The 26,466-nt window shown below is 34.1% G+C and overlaps 1 protein-coding gene across 1 annotated transcript; it reads right to left on the reverse strand.

Moving 5' to 3' along the window:
- Positions 1–69: 69 nt before the first annotated feature.
- On the reverse strand, positions 70–19,412 carry LOC110992052 (synaptic vesicle glycoprotein 2B-like). Its single transcript, XM_022257713.2, has 11 exons — positions 19,314–19,412; positions 18,708–18,785; positions 15,369–15,530; positions 13,281–13,448; positions 12,922–13,038; positions 10,645–10,877; positions 9,585–9,757; positions 3,917–4,142; positions 2,878–3,158; positions 1,441–1,568; positions 70–633 (listed from the first exon to the last, which is right to left on the reverse strand). The coding sequence occupies exons 1-11, from the start codon at positions 19,345–19,347 to the stop codon at positions 521–523; spliced, it is 1,713 nt and encodes a 570-aa protein (XP_022113405.2). The 5' UTR covers positions 19,348–19,412; the 3' UTR covers positions 70–520.
- Between the last annotated feature and the right edge of the window lie 7,054 nt (positions 19,413–26,466).

Consider the following 26,466-nt stretch of genomic DNA (forward strand, 5'->3'; position numbering starts at 1 on the left):
ACAATTTTACTAAATGTTGCTAGTATACAAATTAAAAATTGATGGATTGATAGTTTACAAATAAGTTTCATATTGCTACTAATTATTTGTGATTGAAACTTTTTTATATTAAAGTCTATAAATATATATGTATAATTTTTCTAAAATTATGCAAATAGCGAACTTCGAATACATTTTCCACAAGCATTTTATCCACACTTTTCCAATTCATTGTGGTGTTAATTATTTACTACGAATCGTAAATAGTGAAATATAAACATTTATCAAAAATACAGAGGACGCTAAATTACCTTTTGACCTAATTTAAAGATATGAAAATCGGCTTATTTTGTACAAAAGAGCCACCACAATTTGGCAAAGTATTTATAAAACGCTTCGTTATACACGGCACTATTATACCTAGCCAAACCCATGGCTAAAGATTTATACGCAAAAGGCACTAGGTTGGATCAAGTCTTAGATCCCAATTCAATGGCTATAAATACTGTCTGCCATAAACAATCAGACTATCATATTATTACTACATATGCGTTGATATATATCGTTCTAAGCCAACTGTTTTATCTGAATCCATTTTTTCTTCTTGTTCCTTTGTCTCTTCTAGCTTTATCATCATAATACCACCAATGGATACTGAAACAATGTATTTCATAATAAATTATTAAAAGAGTAATCATAATTAGGTGTGAGAATAACTACTATGATTATATCGAATATTTATATAATTTAAGTAGCCAAGCTAGAACCTATAAATTCTTGTAACCCCAACATTTCGGGGACAAATTATATGTATAGCCAAATAGCCCTCGGAAACACGTCGTAAACTTTGGGCTTAATACACGTATTTCAACAATTATTTCTTACAGAAACCAAAATCCGAACACATGACCTAAGTAACCTTGAGTAACCTTTACTACAAATATACTTTTAGGCGGAATGCTTAATCTATAATAAATCCAGGACACTGCTGTACATACACACATATTTGTTTAGTCACTTGCAGCTTTAGAATTTTAAGGACAGACCTATTATAACACATATTTGAAACTTCATACAAGGCACTTCAAAGTTTTATCACATATAAAGTGCTATTATCAAATTTTCCGTAAATTAACATAAAATTTAAATACATTAAATACAGCAAACCTTATTCAGGATTTATAAGCTAAGGATTAAAACGCACGCATGAGGTGAAAATTGGGTGTGAAGTAATTTTTATTTTGCCCCTGCAAAATTCGCTGTAAAAAATTTGACTTGCGCAATAAAATATAGTTAGATAAATTATATTCACACCGCAGAATATTTTCAGAGTGCAATAACATTCATACATATACTTTCTTTAGGTTCCCATGGATGGAACTAATATTATATAATAAAACAGTATTACGTTACGATAAAACACTTAAGTTATAATGACATCTAAAGTCTTGGAATACATACATGCTAGTAACGCAGCGACCGACACGAATGGTGCCGGGCAAGAGTAGTCAAGCAAGACACCCACAGCAAGGTTGGAGGCAACTCCTCCAGCGCGTCCCCACCACGCACCCCAGCAAACTCCGAGGCCGCTGAGGAATAACAAATCACATTTAGGATTTATTTTATATACGAATATTGAAGAACGGTGATCCTTACATAGATAGCAACATTTTAATAGTAAAACTACCAAAGTAAACAGTTATATATCTTAAATAATTAATGACTTATGGAGTTCTGGACTTTTTTTATCCTACACAAGTGCGTTGCCGGCCTTTAATGAATCGGTACACTCTAGTTATTATTATATTTCTTTAGCGTAACAAGATAAAGCCTTTTTGAAACTTTTGTATTCCTTATTCTATGTTTGTAGGAAAAAGACACTATCAATTGAAAAAAAGGTATTTAATACATAAAAGTTTTACTATAACGCATTGTAAAGTTAAATAAAGTTTATTTAAATATCACAAAAAACTAAAATGTTGTCTATAGCTAACTTCAGGATGTCGTTTATTTGTGAAGATGTGCGCGCACATCGTAAAAAAATTACTCTGATTTTGAAGTATAACTTCAATAAGTAGTATATGTGACGGAATAGCGCTAATTCGTAGGAATTTAGTCGGTCTTGTTCTCTGAACAGTTGATCTGAAGATTATATCAAACGTATTAGCTAATTAGGTCATCCAACAGGATGAGGTTAAGAAGGACGTTAAAAGTTAACGAAACACTTTACTAGTTCATACTATGACTTTGTACTTTCACTTACACCGCAAAACAGAGTTTATGTGAAGTGTGCGACAAAGTACACACGTCTGAAGTGAAACTTCTTTGTAAATTAATTATTACTGTGACAAAAGGGCTCATTAGATAATCATGTACCAGTATGGTCACTCCGTGTATCTGTATTCCTATATTCACACTGTATACCTGCTAGTGATAATATAAAACAATGAAAAATTGCGTTTACTGCACAAGACGTTTATATGCGACAGAATTGCCGTCTTAAGTTCTATCTAACTACTTAACGAATACAGCAGCCAATAGCTTGTATTTTTTCTCGATGTCCCATTCCCACTCTCTCTCAATCGGTCTCAATCGCTCACTCCTTTTTCTTCTACAGAAATGCTGCACATCTTCGTAACGGTTCCGTAAAATTTCCATGATACGCCTAAAGAAGTTTCGTTTCAAAAACGGGAAAAAGACTGGAGAATATTTTCCATAAAGATGTCTGACCTTGTCAGAAATATTGATTTAGTTTAAAATTGTCATGTGACAGCATTTTTCTATTAATAAAACATAAATTAAGAATTGAATTTTACAATTCACAAAAGTCACGTATTGGTCTTGATTTTTACAATCGTGTAATATCTATTACAAAATAAGAAAATATACCAAGTTTACCTTAGTTTCGCTGGTAGGGCATGTAACAATAGCCTAATTAGCAGCACATTCCCATTTAATGATGCTGCATTCAATGCTGCAGCCGCCGCAACAGCAATTTTACTTGACGCAGTACATGCGCACACACAGGCTGCCAAACAGGCACACGCTAGTGCGCAAGCTAATGTGCAAATGGTAGCGGCCCTTTTGACCCCCTGGCCCCCACCGCGAGAGGATATTAGGGCACACGCTGCATTCCCAAGGACGCAGCACGCCCCCACAATTAGGCCAGAAGTAAACACCTAAAAAATGTAAGGAATTGTTACAAATCTGAAAATAATTTCTTTTGTTTAAAATTAAATCTTTAAAGTGATTTATTCAAATGTTTTATATCGTTCATTCCTTCTTATGGAAATAACAAAACCGATATTTCTTAGAAACAGTATTGATAAAATTTATAAGTTAAACGAACAACTGAAGTAAAAGTAGTATTGAAGATATCGATTCGTGTGATTGTAATTAAAAAAATTTATTTCTGTTAATTATTTACGTATTGCTCTTGATTTTTATAGTTAGATAGAAAGACTATTCCTTTTAAGTTAAATAATTTAATATGCTTTGTGTTGTTTTTATTTAATTATGTCATAGTTTTGAATCATAACCATCGAATAAAAGTACGAATATTGTTACAACCAATCAGAGCAGTGTTTGTTCGAGTGTGAGTGGGATCGAGGAGTCATCTTGACTTTGGATAGTGCGTTCAGGAAACGCGGCGTAGTACTGATTAAATATTCTGTGGAGCATTGTGGTGATGAAAGGACCAACTCTAGTGATTAAAAGTGAGATCGGTGCCCAAAACCCGCTGCTCATTATAATTTTAGCTAAAGTGTTATTCGAAGTGTTTCAAGAAATCAACCTAAATTAAATACTGTACCATAATTATTTTTGTTTTTGTGCTGACAGGTTACCCACATGACGCGAACTAAACCCGTTAATAACCCGATAAACCATCTGTGCCTGACACTTTAGGTCATATGCGGGTTAATTACATAATACTCACAGATTCGTCTATTCCCCCGTGACACGGTTCGCGAGAGTCTTCAAGCTTCGTGCTTCCATTATACCTGTCCACTTCAGTAGGGAAATTATCGTAGATTTTAGGCAAATCTTTCCAAGCTATGTTGGTAGCATTAAAGAGTTTGGCTTTCTCAGGTAATGATGATTTACAGTCCTTGCCTTGCATTCGAAGAAGCAATTCGGGGATCCAAAGGTTGAGGCCGAAACCACTTAAATAAAGAATAATAACAATTTATTTGCTACAAAAAAATATTAATAACATTACAAATAAAAACAATAAATTTAAATCATTCAATTCAATTTCAAAAATTCTTTATTTAATGTTCAGTAAAAATTAAAAGTGCTACATGTCCAGTGTACATTAATTCCTGGAATGTAGCAAACTTATAACTAACACGTTTTATTAAAAGCCGTATTGCTTTTTTTTAAAAAAACTTATGAGAAGGAACAGATAAAAACTAAAGATAAACAATAATAATTCGAGGTTTGGCATTGATAATGAGGTAAACTATGCAATCTTTAGCTGAGATTTGCGATTTTTGACATATCTAGATTTAACTAAATAATGAATTATAACTAGCAATAAAAATAGGGTATAATTATAAAAATAAAATTAAAAATAGGGTATTATAGCACCGAGAACAAAGGAGCGGACGGCAAGCAATCATAATAGGAACAGTCACCCGCTAAAGGCGCGAGCATCGATAACGCGACGCACGCGCATTCCGGCTCTATATCATTGATAATAAGATCGGAGGTCGCGCGCGACGCGATGACCAATACTCGCGCACCTGCGCAGGCCTGTCATTCATCGCACTCAAGAAACAAGTGATGGGGTAATTTGTATCGGTTGTATTTATCGATGTAAGGTAAATTTTTCTTCCGCGTTTTGCAAAGATTATTAATATATTTATTTATACTATGACGGTTGTTATGTAAATAGAATTTCTTAGATTGTTTGTATATGAACTCGTAAATAGTGGGAAACTTAATATTAATATGAAGATTTAGAAGGTTTGTTCGAAACGGAGTATTAAATGCGTATTTTAATGCTTTATTTTGGACAACTTGTAGGCTGTTTAAGTTAGCAGGGCATGTACTGCTCCATACTGGGCAGGCATATGTTATGCATGGTCGCACTAAAGTGCGATATACACTTAGCTTAGTTTTGCTACTGAGGCACGATCTTCTGTTAAGGATGGGGCTCAGTGCATTCAAAGCCTTCATGCTCTTGAGCCTAATGTGTTGCGTGTTGAGGGTCCAGTTGAGTTTATTGTCCAATATGACACCCAAGTACTTAACAGAGTGACTCCATGGAATCGCATAACCTTCAATGTTGAGGGTACGAGATGGTAGCGACCTAGTCCCGGAGAACATAATTGCCTCTGTTTTAGAGGCGTTAATTTTTAATTTCCACGTCTTAAAAAAATTAGTCAATAAATCGAGTGAAAGTTGGAGGCGACTTATTATCAAATCCAGGTCTTTGGAAGAGGTAAAGGATGCCGTATCATCGGCAAAACAGGCGAGATTGGTGCGGGTTTGTATAGGTATATCGTTAAGGTATAGTAAAAAGAGCTGGGGACCAAGAATTGATCCTTGGGGGACTCCGGCTAGGACCGATTTGGGGGAAGAGAGTGTGCTATTTATGTGCACCTTAAAAGATCTATGGGTTAAGTACGATTTCATTATTTTAATTATTGCTATAGGTACGCCAATTCTTAGTAGTTTGTGGATAAGGGCTTGGTGCCAGACTGTGTCAAAGGCTTTCTCAATATCAAGGAGGAACATGCCTGTCGACTCACGCAAATTGAGTCCATGAGACACAGTCTCGGCTACTCTAGCGAGTTGTTGGGTAGATGAATGACCTTCACGGAAGCCAAACTGCTCATCAATTATTATAAGCTCTGTCACTCGGCGAAGTCGGATGCATAAGATTTTTTCAAAAAGTTTTCCTAGGCATGGTAGGAGGCTAATTGGACGATAACCTGCAGGATCAGATGGATCTTTGCCCGGCTTGCGTATTGCGATAACTTTGGCTACTTTCCAGTCATTAGGGAAATATGCAGTCAGTAAGCAGGCATTAAATATTTTTGTAAGCAGCACAATACATTTTTGGGGTAAGTGTTTGATTAAGTGATTCGAGATTTCGTCCGGTCCAGCTGCTTTACGAGTTTTGAGAGAGGATATAAATTTAGCTACTTCAGCTGGTTTAACCAGTTGAATTTGATAACCATCTTGTTGGAGGCAGTCTAGAGAGTGCCAGGAGGCATCGACAACAGACTGCTCGTCGCTGGGCCAGTTATGGGTGAGCATCATATTGTTAGAAAAAGCATTAGCTAAAACTTCACACTGTTCCTTGATATTTGAGGTAGTGGAACCATCTTTAGTTTTAAGTGGGGCTAAAAGTGGGGTAGAAGTTGATTTCAGCCCTTTGGCAATGCGCCATAAATCGGCACAAGGATTGTCAACTTTTCTAAGTTTACGAACCCACAGGTTGTCATGGTGATTTATTATTGCAGCATTGATATCTTGTTGGAGGTATTTCACTTTACGGTTTATAAGTTTACGAGTTAGAATATTCGTTTCTCTAGCGGAATAACGTCTGAGACGATTTTTATTTCTTATTTTTCTTTTAATACTTCTTGGCAGTGAGGTCTCCCAAGGTTTAAGGGTTGTTACCGGAATATTGAAGTTTTTTGCAGAAATTATAGAGCTTTGAAGGTTTGAGATGGCGGAGTCAATATTATCGGGAGATTTAAAGGTAGTTTTGTGTAAAGATATATTTTTGTTTAAATATGAGCGGTAACCGTTCCAGTCAGCCCTTGCATAATTTAGCTTAACAATGGGCTTACGACGCGCTTTAATAGCGAGGCGTACGAATACTGGAAGGTGGTTAGAGGAGAGTGCATATATGGTCTCAACAGAGTCAACAGTATAAATGTTTTTAGTAAGTAACAAATCAGGGTTGGTAGGTAGCCTATTTTCATTGTAATGCACTAGAGTAGGCTCACTAGGGGCATGGACAATGACTTCGTCGTCGAGCATGAGTTTGTAGATTATATTACCGTGGGCGTTAGTTGGACCAGGTGACCAATAAGGGTGCCTAGCATTGAGATCACCCATAATTAGTATTTTATTTTCCGACGAAAATAGCGCGTTTAAATCACTAGTGAGCAAGGGCATATTGGGTGACTGGTAAACGGAATATATGGTAATTTTGCCGTGGTTAAAATAAAGGGATATTCCTATGGCCTCTAGGTTAAGGGTTGGCGGAGTTGAAAGAAGTTCGTGATCTAAATCGGCCCTAACCAAGATAGCAATACCCTGACCAGAGCCGTCGACCCGGCCATCGAGTCGATAGCAGAAAAAGCCTGGAATTTGGAGAGTAAGCCGCTTTGTTAATCTAGTTTCGTTGAGTGCGATGATGTCAACGTTAAGATCTCTTACCGCCAGCTCCGCGAGTTCCTGCTGCTTTTTGTGAATACCATCGGCATTCCAATATAATACACGTAGTTCATTAAAGTTAAACATAATGACCAAGGTGAGACAGAATTAATATTACTTTGTCCATGAAAGTATCACACTTTATGAAGTCCTTCTTGAGGGTTTTGATAGATGAGAGAATTTGAAGCATTTCACTAGTCGTTGAGTCTTGTTGGAAGTTTGTGCGGTCCTCACTCGTTGGGGCAGTCCTTGGGGGCACTCGTGGTGGCACTGGTTGCGAATCATGGCATTTAGGTGCCCCTGTTGCCTGGGCGGGAAACATTTGGGAGGGCATGCTATGCTTGGTAGCCGCGTGGGTTGGTTTCATGATGGCGTTGCGAAACGATTCTCTCTTGGACTTGATACGTTCAAGGTACTTAACCCGCTCCTTGCACTGCGAGAAATTAGCTGCGTGGTCTTGCCCACAATTGCAGCAACGAACAGTTTCTATAAAGCCCTTTTTGGGGCACTCTGAAGTAGGATGTGCCAGAGAGCATTTGACACATCTAGCGGGTCTATTGCAGTTTCGGGAAGCATGGCCGAAACCCTGGCAACGGTAGCACTGGGTACAGTTTTTACTACTAGTCCTGTAGCGCTCAATCACAACAACGCAGTTGGCCAGGTACTTGATTTGCTTGAACTTTGCCATGTCGGTCCCTGTAGGAAGCTGTATGATTACCGGGGGGCATTGAACGGGCTTACTCAGCTTTACTTGGGTGGCAGTGGTGCCAGCAAAGCCAAGTGACTCTAGCTCCGCTGGAAGGCAATCGATCAGGTTCGAAGGAAGACCTTTGATAACCACTTTAGGCATTTTTTCATCCTTCCTGGTGAACGTATGGAAAGATACATTTTCATTTAGGAGTCCATTTTTGACGACTTGATGACCCTCAGATGAGTAACATTGGATTTTAACTCGATTTCCACCCCTGTATTCAAGATGGTAGCTTTTGTTATATTTCTCAATTATATCCTTTAGTTTCTGGTGAGTCCAGTCTTCACGAAGTTCGATTACGATCGGCGGGACACGTCCAATCTTCTTCTTTTTAGAGGCATTTTTAAAAGGCTCTGAGATTTCATGGTCCTTATCCACTGGGAGGTTGCTGTAGCGGTTGCTTGTTGGAGTGACGGCGTCCCTCGAAAAACGCTTCGGAATGGCGATCCTCTTTGGATAATTCCATTTGTTTAAATCATCCCCACGTCTTTTGGCAGAATTACTAGCCAGATCTGGATTTGAAGACGATCGTGTGACGAATTTGTCCATGTTATCGACTTATCGACAGGGGCACATCACTAGCAATAAGAACCGGTCGGAGAACAACTTAAAGTGCGTGCGGTCGTTACGAGAACCGAACGCCGAATGAATAAAGAATAATAACAATTTATTTGCTACAAAAAAATATTAATAACATTACAAATAAAAACAATAAATTTAAATCATTAGGGATGCAACGGGCGGCCTTATCGCTAACAATCGATCTCTTCCAGGCAACCTAAGTAAGGAAAATTACTATAGGTAAAGGAGAAGAAGAACAACAAAATATACAAGTTTATATATTTAGTTATATATATCTGACTTATGTGCCATGCGTAACTATTTTGTAACGGGTATTTAAACTGAGAAAACTTGTGCCTCAAGTAACCACCATACAACGACAGACCTCGAGGTTTTTAGTTTTCTGCCTGGACGTGCGATAATGAAACACAGCTACAGGTATGAATCCGAACAACTCCACTGAACACTGTTCATGATAAATGCGGAACAAGATTATTTTCAGAATATAACATCTTATAATGTAGGAATATTAACTGTATTATCTAAGCGGGGTGGTGATGTTATATTGTAGATAGTTATTGCGTGGGTGGGTTAATTTTGGGATATATTTTTATATGGAATTAATGAAAAAAGATTTTTGTTCTTGGGTCAGAGCTTTAATTATTTTAGGGTCTTTCAGTTTTTTTTAACACTTGATTACCAGCTGTCATAACAGCCTACTCCTGTATCAGCTTTACTTCATTCATCAACTTTTTTTTTAACAGCAGGGGTTAAATAGTATAACAGCAAGAATCTTTTCTTGCTGTTATACTCGTACATTGATTCAGAAGTGAGTCCGTTTCATTACGAACCAGTAATATGGCTAAGTTATTAATAATTCAGAAAAACAACTTACGCTGCCATATTCGCGAAGAAAATGAATAAAATAAGAGAAGACTTCATTGCATATGCCTTGGATACAAACAGTTTCAGATCTTTTAGTACGCTTACAAATAATGCTTTGGTTCTACTCTCTTCTCCGCTTAGAGATTTAGTTACAAATATGTTGTCTTGAATTATCTTCTTTATCTGAAAAGGCAATAAGTACACCTGTAATGTGAGTTGCCAAATTACACTTGCATACTCCTGTCTACCAAACTCATACTCATGCATTATTTTACGTTTCTCACATCAACACCAACTCTGCAAAAACCTCAGTTTTGTATCGCGCAGCCTGGACATACAAGGACCTTTAAGCCTCGACTTGTTTAAGCTATCACGGAATATCGTTAAAAGTACTATTAAGAATAATAATAGCTCTAAATCTCCTGCATCATGAACACACCCCACATATACTCTCACACTGTCACACTACACTGACAGAAATAGGAGGTATTACATATTTATGAATTATGGTTTATCTATTCCTTTCGTAAATGTTTTAACCTTTGTGTATGTAATACATTTGATATTTGTATATATGTTAATCACTACATATTATAAAACAAAGTCGCTTCCTCTGTCCCTATTTCCCTTTGTATGCTTAAATCTTTAAAACTACGCAACGGATTTTGATGCGGTTTTTTTTTAATAGGTAGTGATTCAAGAGGAAGGTTTATATGTATAATAACATCCATTAAATAGTGGAGAAGTACTGTTATTTTTGAGGTTTCTAATTTGATGTCGTAAATAATTACATTTTTTCCGCTTACATTGCAAACGCAGGCTGAACCCTACGAGTTTTATCAAATAATGCACTAAGTGTTGTACACATTGAAAAGGTCTACAGAAAAGTCCGTGATGGTATATGTCTATCTCTTATGGATAACCCACGTATTTATATACAACGTTCACACGTTTTCTGTAGTGTATTTAGTATCAGCATTGCACCCGTGCGAAGCCCGGGCGGGTCGCTAGTTATAAATAAATATCGTTTTGCTTTTTCATGGCTCCAGTGAAACGACCTTGCAACGTACCTTAAACTGAGTATCAGAACCATTATTCTTCTTGTTGATATCCTTCAAAATGTTCAAAGCTTCATCAGCTCTATTTGTGTCAGTCAATAGTCTAGGGCTTTCGGGCAAGAAGATCAACCAAAGGCCTGCGATGAACCCGGGTATGCTTCCAACAGCAATATACAACCTCCAAGAATGAGTGGGGAAGATTGTTGATGCTCCAACGTTGAAAGGAATGACTAGCCACGCTACAGCTGTGAATATAAATATTATATTGTATAAAAATAAAGTTAAAATAAAACGTCTTAAAAGACGATTTATTATAAATAGTGGTCTCAACAACAATAATAGTAGTCTGTTTAACGTTAGTGCGCAAGGAATATAATATAATATTATATCTTTATTTGACTAATTATATCACTGAAGTTTTATATATAAGAGCAGTGTTGGCCTAGTGACTACTGAGTGCTGAGTGCTGAGGCTACTGAGAGTGAATCACATCCCTGAGGTCGTAGAGTTGAGCCACGGCTGTGCACCAATTCACTTTCTTTGGCGATGAGTTGGGATGCCTACAGGTTCAAATTTAATGATGTGGAATAAGTCTGTCTATCTTATATTCCATAATAAACATATTTTATTCTAAGTTTGGCCAAACGGTGAAAGAAAACTTCGTGAGGGCCTCAGACCCCCAATAAATCAAAAGCGTGTGTGTAGGCTTATCACCTACTTAGATTGACAAATGATTATTAAACATATACATTGATCTCAGGCCCAGAACTAAAAAGAATGTAGCGCCACTGATTTGTTTTATATCACTGATAAAATCGTAACATATAAAAATTTAAACATTTAGTTTTAGAACTAGGATTCAAGAGCACACATATAGAAAGTCTAGGTCACCTAGATATTATCGTATAAAAAGTCAATACGCCCAATCGTAAATGTAATGCATATTTAATATTTTTTGTTTACTGACAACTCATTTCTCCTTGTAAGTGTCAGTCAAATTTCACTTACTTAAAATCTAAGATAATTATTTATTCATATAATCATATAATCTAAATTTCTTGCTAAAATATAGAATATAAATTATTATAGTTACAAAACTGAATAATTTGTTTTACAGAATAATATAATTTAAGTCTTAGTATATTACATTTGAAAACCACTGACGTTTTTATTAATTCAGCAGCGGTCTTATTTTCTATTCATACGAAAACAATTCTTCAACTTTATGTCGCTGTTTACTGATTTTTATAACTGTGTGTGTGTGTGTAACTGACCGGGTAGTCCATTTATTAACAGCAAATATCGCAACGTTCTCTCAACATAGACTTTGTTTGCTCTCGAAGTACTGAGTCTTACCTGCGTTACAGCACAGGGCTTTTCAAACCTTTCAAATATATAGGAATATAATATGCAAGTTCCAAATAATAGCTTCGTTATATTTTTATTGCTTTTGTTTACATTTTACGTTATGTCAAATATAAATTTACTTCTCATTAGAGACAAGATTTCTTTTACTACTATCTTAAAGACGTTTAATGATGCAAACAAATATTTAAATAAATTATCAGTTAGCTGCAGAGTAGCTTTAGCGGCGTAGAAACAGCAAAATCTTTAAGCGTAATTGATTTACCGTTGATGGGTCAGCAAGTGCCGAATATTACTGGAAAGTCCTAGATCACTGGTTGAATGACAGGAATGCTAATCTCTTGTTTTTATTTGAGTACTAATTCGTGTTTGATTAACTGTTAATAGAATGTATGGATTCAATTTGTATTAACTGTAAAAAGTTTGGCTTAAGCCTGACGGTTCTTTTGATCTCAGTTAAATAAATTGTTCTTAGCGTAGATTATCTCTTATTTATTGATTACACCAACAAAGTAGTCACTCATACATGCATGTAACACAAACGCAAGCCAAGTGCTACCCCAATTATAGGCGCAAACCACTTCCTAATTATATGAAGCTTATTCATTTAGAGTTTTACAAAAATTAAAAATCTACCGTATTATATTGGCCTAGCAACGTTCAGTTATTTAAAATCATTAAAAGTATGTATTTTGCTCTTTTAATATTTGCACGATTGACGAATTTAAACGTGTATTGCTATTTTTCCCTCTCATCTTATACCACTTTCTAATAACGAAATTTTTACTATCGATTAAAATTTTCATACATTTACTAACAATATCAAAGAACATCTTCTCAGCCCCTTCTAAGGTGAAAAAAAGGTTTTTATTAAATATGGAATTCTGCAAGAGAGAAATAAATATAATGAGAATTAAAATTTACCTGGTAATATGAGCCACGCAGCGACAAAACTCATACCAACTATGTCCAAATAAAACTGTCGTTTCTTAACACCAACCAGATCTGATAGATATGTAAACACCAGTGTGGAAGGCGCACCTTAGAAAAATTACAAATTGTTTGATATAATTTTAGAATAAAACAGTGATAAAAAATGATCAGTAGACACAGTGATGAAGAATTATCTTAATGTGTTAGTCATTTGCTTTTATTTTCATTTTCTTTACTCTTACATATTTATTTATTTACACTGCATATTCGTGGATGTCTGGCGGACCCATGTGACTTATTGAATATAAAATATAGCCTTGAGCTGAGAAGCCTTAGGGTTTTAAACTTACCAATTAAAAATCCGTTAATCGATCTAGCAGCTAAAAGCAATCTATAGTCCGTTACAGTACTCTGGGCCAGCAATAGAGCAGAATCTATGAGGAGTGTGATACTGAGTATATTTTTTCTGCCAAAAACATCTCCTACAATGCCCCAGAAAAATGCAGACGCTACGCCACCTGTGGAGAAAACGTCTTGGTGAGGGCAAGGAAGACAAGTGAATTTTGACTTAATGCACTTGTAACTTATTCTTTTCTGCTTTCGTAATCTCTCTCTGTCTCTGAAACTGTTAAAATTCTTATGTCAATGTTCGATTACATGGAGTGATACTAATCTACTAACTTACTATGGATCTAGAGTTAAGACAGGTAAAAGACTCTGGTATTTTAAAAAGTGTGCAAGAGTCAAACTTTGGACACGCTCTTTAATCTAAATGTAGCCCTAATCCAAGAGTAAAAATGTTAAATTTTTCGCGAAAAAGTCTATATTACAAAAATAGAGGTTGAATATCTTCTAATTAGGTAGGTAATATAGATAAAAATCGTATGACGTAATAATTACTATAGTAAAATTAGCACTCAAGTGGGTATTGTGCGCCAGTTTGTCATTCCATTTAAGTAATTTCTTATAACAATAATCAGAAATTCCCTATTTGGAGTTATTAGCATGTGTATAATAAAATTAATAGAAAACAGTAACACCTGTAATCGTAAAAATATTGAAACATTTAGTTTATTCAGTACTAAGGCCTATTTCAAATTCGCATGACCGTAGTGAACATTGCGTTTGCCATGGCTCAGCTGCACAAATTTATGCGTTAAGTGATTTTTGAATCACCAATCACAAAAAAAAATATTTTGCAAACAAGCCTACCACGCCGGGCAGCTCATGGACACCCATTTTTAGTGGGTGCGTTGCTTTGAAAAAGCTTTTTATTTTTATAATGGGGGGGGGGGGCAAACGAGCTTGCGAGACGCCCAAAACAGGACAGTCATCGCAGCCCATACACATTTTCAGTTCTTGCGTTGCCGGCCTTTCAGGGAAGACCCCCAGAGAGTCGATTCCAAAGTTTGCTAGTTCGCAAAAGAAAACGCCTTCTGAAGTGGACCACGGATGACTTCCGGCCATGGAGGTGATGCTGATGTATTTTTTGTATAATTTTTATTGTTAAAATCTGGCCAAGTATAAGCTGTAAATAAATTTGACAAAGAAACTAAGAACAATCATTCCAAAATACGAATTTACGCTTGTATCACAATAATTGCAAAACAAATTATTATAACTTTAACGTTTTGCGTTATACCGGGTATAATAGTTTTTAATTTCGCTAACAGACGTCTCTGACGATTACGCAGTTTACTTCATTTAGCGGAAGGGTTTAATCGGCTATCAATCAATTAATTTAAATTCAAGATAACTGCGATGCGTTTGAGTTCTAGGTTTTCAAAGATACAAACTACATTTCAATGAGTCATATAATATAGCTTTAAATTTATATTTAATTAATATTCTTTTACAGTAGTGTCGATGGTGTGTGTCAGTCATTAGAGGCTGATCAACCTAGTCGCCTATTAGATTGCCAAATTGTCATGAAACAGATACAGAAATCTGAGGGCCAGAACTAAAAATATTGTAGCACCACTGATTTATTTATTTACTTTACATAAAAGTGAGTATTAGGCCATAAGAATTGATAACAATTAGAAATTAATGTTTTCATTATTATTAACATAATGAAAATTAATATGATTTGCATGCCTATTTTTCTATGGCTCGATTGATTGTGCATGCTTTTTTGTAATTAAACAATCGTCGTACTTACCGTAATTTTGTGTATTAATGAGGAATGGAAGTTTTTGTTTAGTTTTAGTTTATTGTTTTTGTTGCTTGTTTGATATTTGGATGTTCTAATAAATGTATGTGTATGTTTCTAAAATCTTACTAACATGAGAAAATATACTAATACAAACATATAAACATTACACATATTATTGCTATAAAAAAACTGTTAAATATTTAGAATATTTAAATAAGTCCAGATCCAATCTGGAGATAAATAACCCTAAGCTCATTTACAGGACTACACCATATATACTGACCACTCATAAAAGCCATGTTAATTAATCCAGCCTGATAAGTGGTCAGTTGGAGTTCACAACGCGCAGCAGGAAGGACGTATGACATCACACAGTTCTGGACGCCTGTGGTGAAGAATGCGCAAGCGCATGCCCCTAGGACGCTGCGACTGAAACGGCCATAACCTGCAACGAATTCCACATTTGTAATTTAATATATTTGAAGACCACCTTATTCATATTAATGTATATCATATGGGAGCCATAAACATACCATTGACATTCTTGTGCATTACTATCTTTTTACTTTTAGACATAAAACCTTCGTTAATAAAAATATCCTTTTTGGCGATGTTTTTTTCATCATTTGTAAACTGATAAATGTAAATAGAGACATTCAATGAATGAATATATTTTGAATTTTATTTTCTTTAAAATCCTATTTTTTTCATAAAAAATAGGTATTCATAAAAAATATATATAATACGTATGTCATGTAACATATTTATATTTATAGATAAATCGCAAAATATTTTGAAAAGCGTAAAATTCAAAGACCACAGGACCAATTCTAGGGATTTTTATGGGGAGAAAAATTGTAAAAAAAATAATTTCCGAAAAGCGAAAAGTCTCTTTGGTGTAGCAAATCAAAATGTTCCATGTGTTGGTATTTAGCTTCAAAAAATGTAGGCTAAGCAAATCACATTAAGACGAAATGAAGTTCGCGGGGACAGCTAGTTTACAATATATTTTACGATTACCGGCCAATTGGGCTGGCAATAAACTTCACCGCATATCTTATTGAACAATAATATATCGAACAATGACACACTCACCGTGTTTATATAACTAAGCATTGTCTGAGATGACACGATGATCTAAATAATAATAGTGACAACAAGATTAGCAAATTAAATTGACGACGAGGCATTTAATTTCATATAAGCAAAATATGCAAAATATTCTTAAATAGTTTTGTATAAATCATGGTTACGCAGATTATTCGTAAAACAAATCAATCCAAATTGTAAAAGAACTCTCACCTCTTTCCGTTAGAAGGTTAAAAAAGGATCGAAGGATTGGCATACGGTAACAGGGCAGGGTCATAAACATTAAAGAAAAGTGCCATAAACCAGCAACTGCAAAGGTTTGTCCATTTTACGACTGAAAACGCATTGCGGGGTCGTGTCGAAGTTCATGAAAACATTTAGTATGTTTGTCGATGTGAGGTCAGTAGGTCTATTCAGAAAGCTTCTTAAAAACTAACTGCAGCAGAATTTTATTTAGTTGTTTAGTTAGAGTTGATTTAATCAAATATTTTATTGCATCGACTTCAAGTTAATTAAACACATCTTCGTAACTATCGCCAGGTTCATTGTTAGATGTTATAAAAATAAAGATTATACTATTGTAGGCTAAAGCAGTTGAGCTTTAACAAAATGTAAATATTAAAGCTTGATACAGCGTCACACTATGTCAAGAGCAGTAGGTACGTTAAACGTGAATATTATTTGTAAATATATTAAGTAAAATAAAACTTCATCACTATATTAAAACTTAATGGATTTTTTTGCCCCCAGTAATTTTGGTTGTAGCAGTCTTGTGATCAGTACGTTTAAACCCCGGCTGTTCACCAATACTTTCTATCTCCAATACACTCGCTCGTACGGCTAAGGAAAACATCCTGAGGAAACCGGCGTGCTTTGCAAAAATCGACAGCGCGTATCAGATCAAGCCTGATCATTAACTTGCCTATTATATTAGAAAAAGCAATTGATCACGAAACTGAAATTATATTTTTTGTAATGCCGCTAAAAATTAAATATAAAATATCTCTACACAGTAATGGATTACCGCGGCCGATCTTAATGATGATTATTTTATTTTATTAGTTACTATTGGATCTCAAAAATGACCGAACGTATTTTTGAGATCCAATATTTAGTGTGTTTCTGAAGAAAGTATAAGTTTATATTATTTAAATGTACCGTTTTGTATATAACGATAAATGTAGGTTGAAAAAATCATAAATGTACACGATATCTGGGCGAAGCTGCGGGCTGAAGATATAGCATAAAAAAGGGGTGTGGTTACGCAATAACGCAATAAGTTAATATAAGATAAGACAGTACAAATCTAGCACAAAGTAGGTTTTATCTATGGATACGTGCACTATTTCCGACACACGTGCTGATGCAGCCGTTAATATAAACAAAAAATCCACTATCATTTTTTTAGATCTTTCGTTTTAGATTTTAATAACGCGTCATGTTTCTGAAATATTTACTCGTTAAAGTATTTTAATTTTTTTTTATATCTTGTCAATCTTCTAGCGAATATTTGAGTATGATGATCCCTTTAGGCAGACAAGAAAATAAATAAAAGTACTTGTCAGAACAAGTAAGCCACATTTTCTATTTATATAAAATATTGTAGCGAGTTTTTGTTCTTTCATATTGTGAGTTTGGACCCAGTAAAAAATTCTTTTTTTTTAAAGTATTGATTAACACGCATTTCTAGGTAAATAAATTTTTTAAAAAATGTAAGCTTTCAATGTAAAGTGTTTATTAATAAGTATTATAATGTATAATGTATTGCAGGTTAAAATGAACGAATCAATTAGTTATTACACAGTTGGTTGACTCCTAACCAGTTATCTTTAAAAGGGAACACAAGAAATGCCTCTCACAATTATGTCAGAAGAGAAGAACGAGAATTTAAATACCGTTTAATGACGGCGGAAAGGATCTTATTGCGTCAGCCGTCAAAACGCCCAAGAGATTTTGAAAACCTTTGATTGATTGCGAAATGGAGATGTCGGCTTTATAAATTAACAGTATTATTCATTGCATACAAATACTATACAGATTATATAAATTGCGTCTTGCAACCTCTAATATTACTTTTCTATTTTTTGTAATAGATAAACGCAATTACTAAACATACTAGATTTTATTGTATCATTTACAGCGAGTAACCTGGCTAGATAATATTTCGCTAATTGGGTATCAATGAAAAATGTTGTAAAACAGGAAAAATACATTTGAGAATTGAGAGACAGCTTCTTTGGTTGAATACTTTATCTATCTCCGAATCAAACTTGGGAACCATGAATTGAACCTATTTTTGGATAGTAAATTTTATTACCACTGAAACAACACGGATGTAACAAACGTCAAAATATTTTTACGGATTTGGGAGCTTAATAAAAATATTAAATACGAATGGATTTTAGTCATGCAGTGCACAGAGATTTGTAGATTCTTAAGAAATATATAACGATTATTTTATGTATATATTTTAAAATATTTAATATGGTTTTTTAACTATGATTGTATTTAAATTGGTTTGTCGCAAACTTACCGGCTGTGTCTAACGCAGTTTCAAAATCAGCAATTTCCAGCGGTGTTTCTTGTGACTCCCCATTAACTCTCTGAGATGCTGTAATAAATAAAATCTTCAAATTAATTACGCGGATTTTATTTAAAATTGTTTCTGCGAAAAGTCGACTATCAACATTGCTTAATTAATCAATATTTTTTATTATTTTAATTTCTTGCATTGTTTTATCAAAATAAATGTAATTATAAAATCAAAGTTTGCCCAATGAACAGTTGCGTTTACAAACTTCACAATTGTTTTATCGCGTTGTTTGGTTCGTGATAAAAATTGTTTAATACACTAAATTGTACAGCTATTCTTTGAAAAAACGCTTGAATATTTAAATATATATTTTCTTTACAGTTCGTCATTTTAATTATACAAAATTCTCCCTCTAAATATAAAGTTTCAGAAACAAAATTAACAATATAAAATACGTCTCTATAAATCACAAATATAATAATTATGAAAAATCATTATAATTTTATTTATAAATATTTATAAAAATATTCCGGACTAGACGCAATTTAAATATATGAAACGACTTAGGTGGCGGTTAATAAATAATAATAATAATATATAACTTACGGTTACTGGTCTTCGGCGCTACCTTACACACCATTTTGCCACTGGTTCACAAACGCATTTACGAAGCCTCCGCGTGCGTATATGTCTGCGTCCGTCCAGGCACTGACCGACCATGGCATTGCTACAAATGTTTATCACATATCATACATAGAGAAAGTGTAGTGGATACATAAATCTTAAAAGCTATCCTTTTAATCACATTCGATGATTTGCGTAAGGCATATATGTTGGTATATGGCATAGACTAGCGATAATTAAACGCATCTCTTTCTCAAAAATGCCTCCAAAGAGATGTTAAGAGGTCGGATCTGTATATAAATCTTAGACTAACGATTCTATATACTACTAAGAGATGCTTCTTTCTTCCATAAAGAAAACCTGAAAATTTGTATAAGACGTCAATAAGACTAACTTTTGTAAATCTGTTATTGCAATAATATTGCCGAATACGGTAATTACCTCATGTTTCCCTTGAGTTGCCTCAGACAAGAATAAGACGAGGAATCAAATTTGAAAAGTCTCTCGACTTGAAGAACTCGTGAGGCTATTGTAAATGCGAATTGCCATGGGCGGTATCACTTAACATAAGATTAACCTTCTGCCCGTCCTTTAAAAAATCTAAATAAATTTGCGAGTTAGAAGACGTCATGACTGTAGCATGAAAAACCAATATTTTCTATTCACACTATATTGTACTGTATTGTATAAGAAAATATTTGAAATATGTCATATACTATAAATATCTGCAGGTTTCTACAGATACCAACGGAATTGCGTTATCTTACGAGTAATTTTCATATTTTTCCGGCTTTCCACGATTATTGCAAGGTAGAGTCGCCATTTTGTCACTTATTTGTTATTCCGATTCAATTCTGTTAGAAATAGATGCGACACGTGTTTAATAATGAGTTAGCGATTGACAGTTGGACGAAAGTAACGATGCAAGGAGACAGTTTATCGACTCGATCTAGCCGCAATTTATTCGAAAAAGATTTGTTACCCCCTGAATTAAGATAAGATGTTTTATTTAATTGCACAAAAGTATACTTAAATAAGAATCTTGTTCATTATATGAAGTAATTTGACGGTAACTATAAATAGTTAATGTAAATAATACAATTTACAATTTAAAACCAACAACACAAAATCTGTGAGGTAGATTCACTTCACACAACGGGTACATTTCTGTGTCTGTACATTTAATACAGCTTTTGAATCTGCATCACTTGGTCGTGATATACAGTTTCATAGACAATTTAAATAATTCAGTCACTTATAGTCAAAATTATTTAGGATGCGGTACTATAATGATAGCCGATAGGTGACTTTGTGATAGAGTTGATTTTAAGTAAAAGTAACCTCCAAATCAACAGCGATACTGCTACGATACCCTTCTTCTGTCTGGGTACATACAACAACTCTTTTATGTTTTAGCTCTATATTTCATATGTTTCCCTATACACTTTCTATCGATTTGAACGGCCTTCGCGCTTTACATATATCATTTTTATTTCGGCATTTAGAATCATTATTTTTTCGTGTATGCTCTGAAATCGTTTTTTTTCTTGATAAAAGCTTGCCAACTGTCGGTAAAAGAACCTTCATGTGACACTTATAGGGTAATACCTATGATATACACTAAAAGATAATACAAATATTGAAAAACACAAATTACGAAAACTACACAAAAAATTGATTTTGCTGTGATTTTTTTAACAGGCGAGTGCTATCCCAAGTTCATAAAAGCCAAAAACATTTTCGTCACCTCAAGCTAAGTTTAATCAATAATATACCTATGCTCCAATTTGTACAATAAATATTGTATGTATTTTTTTATTGCGACATATCTTTTTTCATATTATTATGCATTAACATTTTATCGTATGACTATTTCCGAGTAAGTGAGGATAAGGTGACATAATATAAGGTAACAATTAAAATTAAAATAGTATTATATTAGAAAAATTACAAAAATGTTTAGTTATGAAGTTTTCCGTGACGTATGTTGTATCTAGTTGTGCGTATGACGCGTAGTTTTTTCTATATTATTTGTTTTTTTGAGCAGTATTTACCTAATGGTTTCAGCGTGCGACTCTCAAACCTGAGGTCGTAGTTTGGATCCCTGACCAATAGATTTTCTTTCTCTGTGCGCATTTAAGTTTTGCTCGAACGGTGAAGGAAAACATCGCGACGAAACCGACTTGCGTGAGACCCAAAAAGTCGACGGCGTGTGTCAGGCACAGAAGGCTGACGCCTATTATATTAACAAATGATCATGAAACAGATACAGGAATCTGAGGCCCAGAGACCCAAAAACAGGTTGTAGCACCACTTATTTTTATGTTTAGTCTTAATTATCGATTAATATTAGGCCCGCGTACCAATCAGTTGTATGGAATTTTTACTAAAAATTTATTTGGGCCCCCCAAATTACTTTAGCCTATATTTTCTGTAAAGTGGAATTTTTCAAAATATGCACTATATTTTCTTAGTCTTACCAATTCAACTAAAGGTCAAACCCTATACTATAAGCCTTATATATAACGAAAGCGCGATGCAGAAAACGCACAGCGCCATCCGTTGGTGAATTTCACAACCAAAGCACAATTTTATTATATAACGTTCGGACACTAAGTTATTTATTCTAAAAATAGATGAGATAATTTTAGTATTTTCTACATTCCGCCTTTTCTCTTGCGAAGATTCCAGTCCCTGGCGCCGCCTGCAGCCGCATTAATAACTAAGGAACTTCGCCACTAGATAGGGTTCCCAATTTATGTCTTAGGTTAAACTATTAAAAAGTTATTTAATTTATGTATTAAATGATTACATATTAGATAGATTTATATATTGTCTCTTTGTCTATTAATAAACCTGTTTAAAACTGATTAATATAGTTTTAGGCACCTGTATTATCTATTAAAAATATATATGCTAATAACAAAATAAAATTCAAAGTAAGTAAAGTCAGAAAATTTATTGTTGCTTTAGTTTTACGTTATGTATTGTAAGATATAATTTTACAATTTGAAATCATTTTACAGCCCTGTCCCGTAGTAATAATTACCATAGAAATATCAAGATTTTCGATTTGTATAGACAATTCGCTGATCTATTCCGAGTATTAGAGAAAATTGTTTTGTTTTATACCTACATGGTAAATTAAAATTTAAATGATTTGATTAGCCGTTTGGCGTCTCGGACGCGGATGAATTTAAATATTTTTTTTAAACAAATTGATTGTATTTCGTATTTTTTATTTATTTTAGTTGACCAAATCAAGTTCAACATCTTATTTAATGCTTTATTTGCAGTATTTGTTTACAAGTCATCTATTCTAAAATTCATAACAATAAAAATATTAGTAATTGTTGCTTAGTCTTAAACAACAACAAAAATATAAACTACCTAAGTTTTACCATTAACATACAATATAAATCCGATATTGACGTCTAGAAGGAAGACTAGAATACAGTACGTTCTCGTTTCAGCTACCTGGGCCATACCATAAATCTGTCATGAGTTACTTTGATTGTTAAAACCCAAATTCTAATCAAACGTATTTACTATTCATGTACTCTGTAGCCGAGATCTCGTCCTGTGACAAGGCGGTATATAAATCGTCTGCAAGTCTATTTATGGAACACTTAGACATTCCTAGAGGACGTTAAGCTTCACAACACAACGTTTTTGTTGGAAACATTGATTGCAATTTAATAAGTGTTTTATCCAGTGTCAACCGAGCTAACATTATTTTTCAATCTTATGTCGAATAGTAGAACACAAATAACTCTATATTTAGTTAAATACTTTTTTCTAATAAGCAAGAAGCCTGCTGTTTATTACTCGTGAATGTTTCTAGGTTAGCCATGCCACCATGCCAGGGCGGAACACCGACCTCCGAGCCTAGAAAGATACTTGGAAGTGGACGGCTTTAAATAGGACGGACCTTTTACTTGACCAGATCTACACCATATACTGTTGGTGATAAATACTTTGTCTTTTTATTCTACTACACTTTAGTTTACGCTAAACTAGTAAATTGTATTAAATAATTAAAAGGCTGGGTAATGACGGCGTCAAACAGTCGCCAGTCCTACGTTTAAACTTTCACTCGTACCTATGTATTAAAATCAAATTATGTCTTGTAATATTTCATTAGATACTTATACTCGTAAATGCAATCAACTTGCCACATTTAGATAGGTACTAAATACGAAAGTACTGTATTGAAATTCTGCTTAAATACCTTTTCAAGATTTCTTTTAATTTGTAACTGAAAAGGTTTTAATACTTAGTAGAGATAAAATATGTTCTTAGAAATTCATTGCGTTAAAAAAATATTTTTGTGTTGTAAAAGATTAGCATTGTATTGAGGCCACTGACCTCATGCCAAAGTGTCAAAAATCAAATTTAAATCTATAGTAACAGTAAGTACGAAGTAATTACTCAGTACCCAGGAATCAAAAACGAGTATTGAGCCTTCGTAAATCATCCAAGACTTGACTTTGAACTTGGACAGTCGCGGACTTAAGCCTTTTAAATATTATTTTGAATACTTAAAAACCTTAACACATAAATTAATACGTTATCTAAAAAGAGTTTATTAATTTAAAAATAATTCAATATGAGGTACTGATAGTCGTGTATTTAAATAATTAAACAAACAATTTATTTGAAAGTCTCCTGTACTTAAAATGAAATAAAAAAAATCAAAATAAAAAAAATCATTTATTCATATATAGGTAACATAATGTACACTTATGAACGTCAAAATATACTTTAAATGACTAGAAGACTAATAGGAAACCTTAAAGACGACCTACATATGTAATATATGGGGTTATGTAGTTAGTGCAAAGTTTTCTAAAGTATGATACTCCAATGGGATTTCCGACACCGTGATCATCTCACCATAGAATTATTATGAAACATGAATAATGAGAACGAATGTCCAGCGTACAATCTTGGAATTTTTCGCCGAAACAAAAGTAAAACCAATTGTGTTTGCGTCGCGCCCAAAAGTGTTCATACGTTATGTACGGTTATGTGCCCACTTCACTTTTTGCTGTTAAGGCAATTCATACGAGTTTTACATCTATGTTCAAAATGTATCATTCTGGCAGCGTTGCCACATGTTTTTTGCCAAATCGGCATCTTAGAGTTTGTTGAGTGAAAAAAGCGAGATAGTAAACAAACGTATATATTTTTATATATGTTCGAATTGCGTTTACGTGGCAATAGATAGCAAATAGCAGCCATACAAAAGGTTTTATTTAAATAAAAATATGATTTTTTAAATCTAAATGACCCTATCCTTAAATAGTTGAGTTTTAAATGTCTTCTTAATTAAAAAAAAATAACTATTCATTGGAACAATTACAATATGAGAATAATAATGTGTGTTTAATCTGTAAAGATTAATGTTCTATTAGCTTTCTTTTTCTCCTTTAAAAAAGAAGAACTCTTCTCGTAGATTAGGTAATTTGGATGAGTAATTCTACTTTTATTTACGGACAATTTCTTTCTGGGATCGGTCCATTTTTTAATTCCTCTTGGATAAAAGGCGTTCAGGAATTCAGTTTGAATTTGGGATACTTATTATGAAACAGACTAGTAATAACATAATTCTGGTATGTTTTTTTGAAAACTTTTTAAAGAGCTTGTGCGATTTCAGTGTTTGGAAGTGGTGTCTTGTAGTGGTAAAAGTAAATAAAATATAAATAAGGGCTTATTATTATTATAAAGATTGAATAAGGATGCCGAAATTACAGCGCATTATAAAGAAGCCGCTCATATGAAGACACCTTACTCACACTTGAATTTCGTGGAGAATTTATGTTGCAAGCGATCAATTCCAAGGACGGATCAAGTTCAAAGAATATAATAACATCGGCATGTTGAAGATTTATCAGGAAACGGTACATGATATTTGTTATTCACTCCTTTTAATTTATGGGATTGAGGCCAAAATTACAATTCGTTACTTAATTGTCAAACACTTTCTGAAAGATGCATTTATCAAATAAGTAAAGCAACACTTACCGAGGTAAGAGCCCTGATGGGTACATTCCTGTCTTCATTTCAATCACGAGACCTTTGATTAATTGTTATTATTTTAATGTTAATTGAGTAACTGTTAATGCTGTATAAATTTCCTCTTATTAGTTTGACGTGGTTTTTTGTAGCGTCTTTCGTTTAGTTCCCGATTTTGAATCGTCTGGGATTCAAAATTTCTTTATTTATTTCACTACATTTTAAATCTCTAAACGTTCTCTTCACTTAAAACTTACTATACTTATGTTTAGGTTCATTACAAGTTTTCTAATCAATTAAAGTATCATTTTCTAATGGGCAAACATTTTGACAGCTTCAAGCGATACACGCGTATAGCAGCAACAGTGCGATCATTCACCCTTAAGAATCTAAGGGTAAGTGGGAATTTATATATAATTTCCTTATTTTGAAGTTATTTTGTCACAAATTACTGTTTCCTGGATTTTCTGGAATTTATACATAATAGTATACGACTGAAGTTAGGTAGGGCTTTGCAGCCTTAGTTTTTTTATAAAATAGTACAATTTATGGAAATTACCTAGCAGCAAGTAGGCAGAGGCTCTTTGTACTAAATAAGCGGATTTTTTTTATGTAACAGGAGGTAAACGGGCAGCATGTTCATTTGATATTAAGTGCCCATGGACACTCACACTACCAGTAAGCTCGCAAGGGCGTTGCCGGCCTCTTAAGAATAGGTACGCTCTTTTCTAGAAGGACTTCAATTCAAATTGGTTCGGTAATACTTCAGTGGGCAGGTGGTACCACATAGTGGTCTTTAACACTACCAGGCTTAAAGAAACACACAGTTGTGGTTCATCGAGACGAAACGGATGGTAATGATAAATGCCTTTACGTCCGATGATGAAACTCAACTGAGGATATTAGTCCGAAAAACTCCTCCGGTCGAGAGTCCATGGTAAATGCTGTAGAAGATGCAGGGAGACCTTACAAATCTACGCAATCATTGACGATCGTCGATCGCAATTACTTGAAGCGAATTGGCGCTTCTAGGAGTAAGACAGGTTGAAGTTGCCAACGCTATTATTTTACCAAACGCAGTCTTCACTAATAACAGGACAACTGATCCCAAATTGAA

The sequence above is a fragment of the Pieris rapae genome, chromosome 8 (genome assembly GCF_905147795.1).
Source record: "Pieris rapae chromosome 8, ilPieRapa1.1, whole genome shotgun sequence".
Taxonomy (NCBI): domain Eukaryota; kingdom Metazoa; phylum Arthropoda; class Insecta; order Lepidoptera; family Pieridae; genus Pieris; species Pieris rapae.

What these genes read in the sequence shown, in the direction of transcription:
- LOC110992052 (XM_022257713.2), bottom strand. Translation starts at nt 19,347, where the DNA reads ATGGTGTGTAAGGTAGCGCCGAAGACCAGTAACC. An exon ending in TGCGTGGCTCATATTACCAG is followed by an intron (nt 10,878 to 12,921) that starts GTAAATTTTAAT and finishes TTATATTCACAG; the next exon opens with CTGTAGCGTGGCTAGTCATT. An exon ending in GTTCTGATACTCAGTTTAAG is followed by an intron (nt 9,758 to 10,644) that starts GTACGTTGCAAG and finishes TTGCCTTTTCAG; the next exon opens with ATAAAGAAGATAATTCAAGA.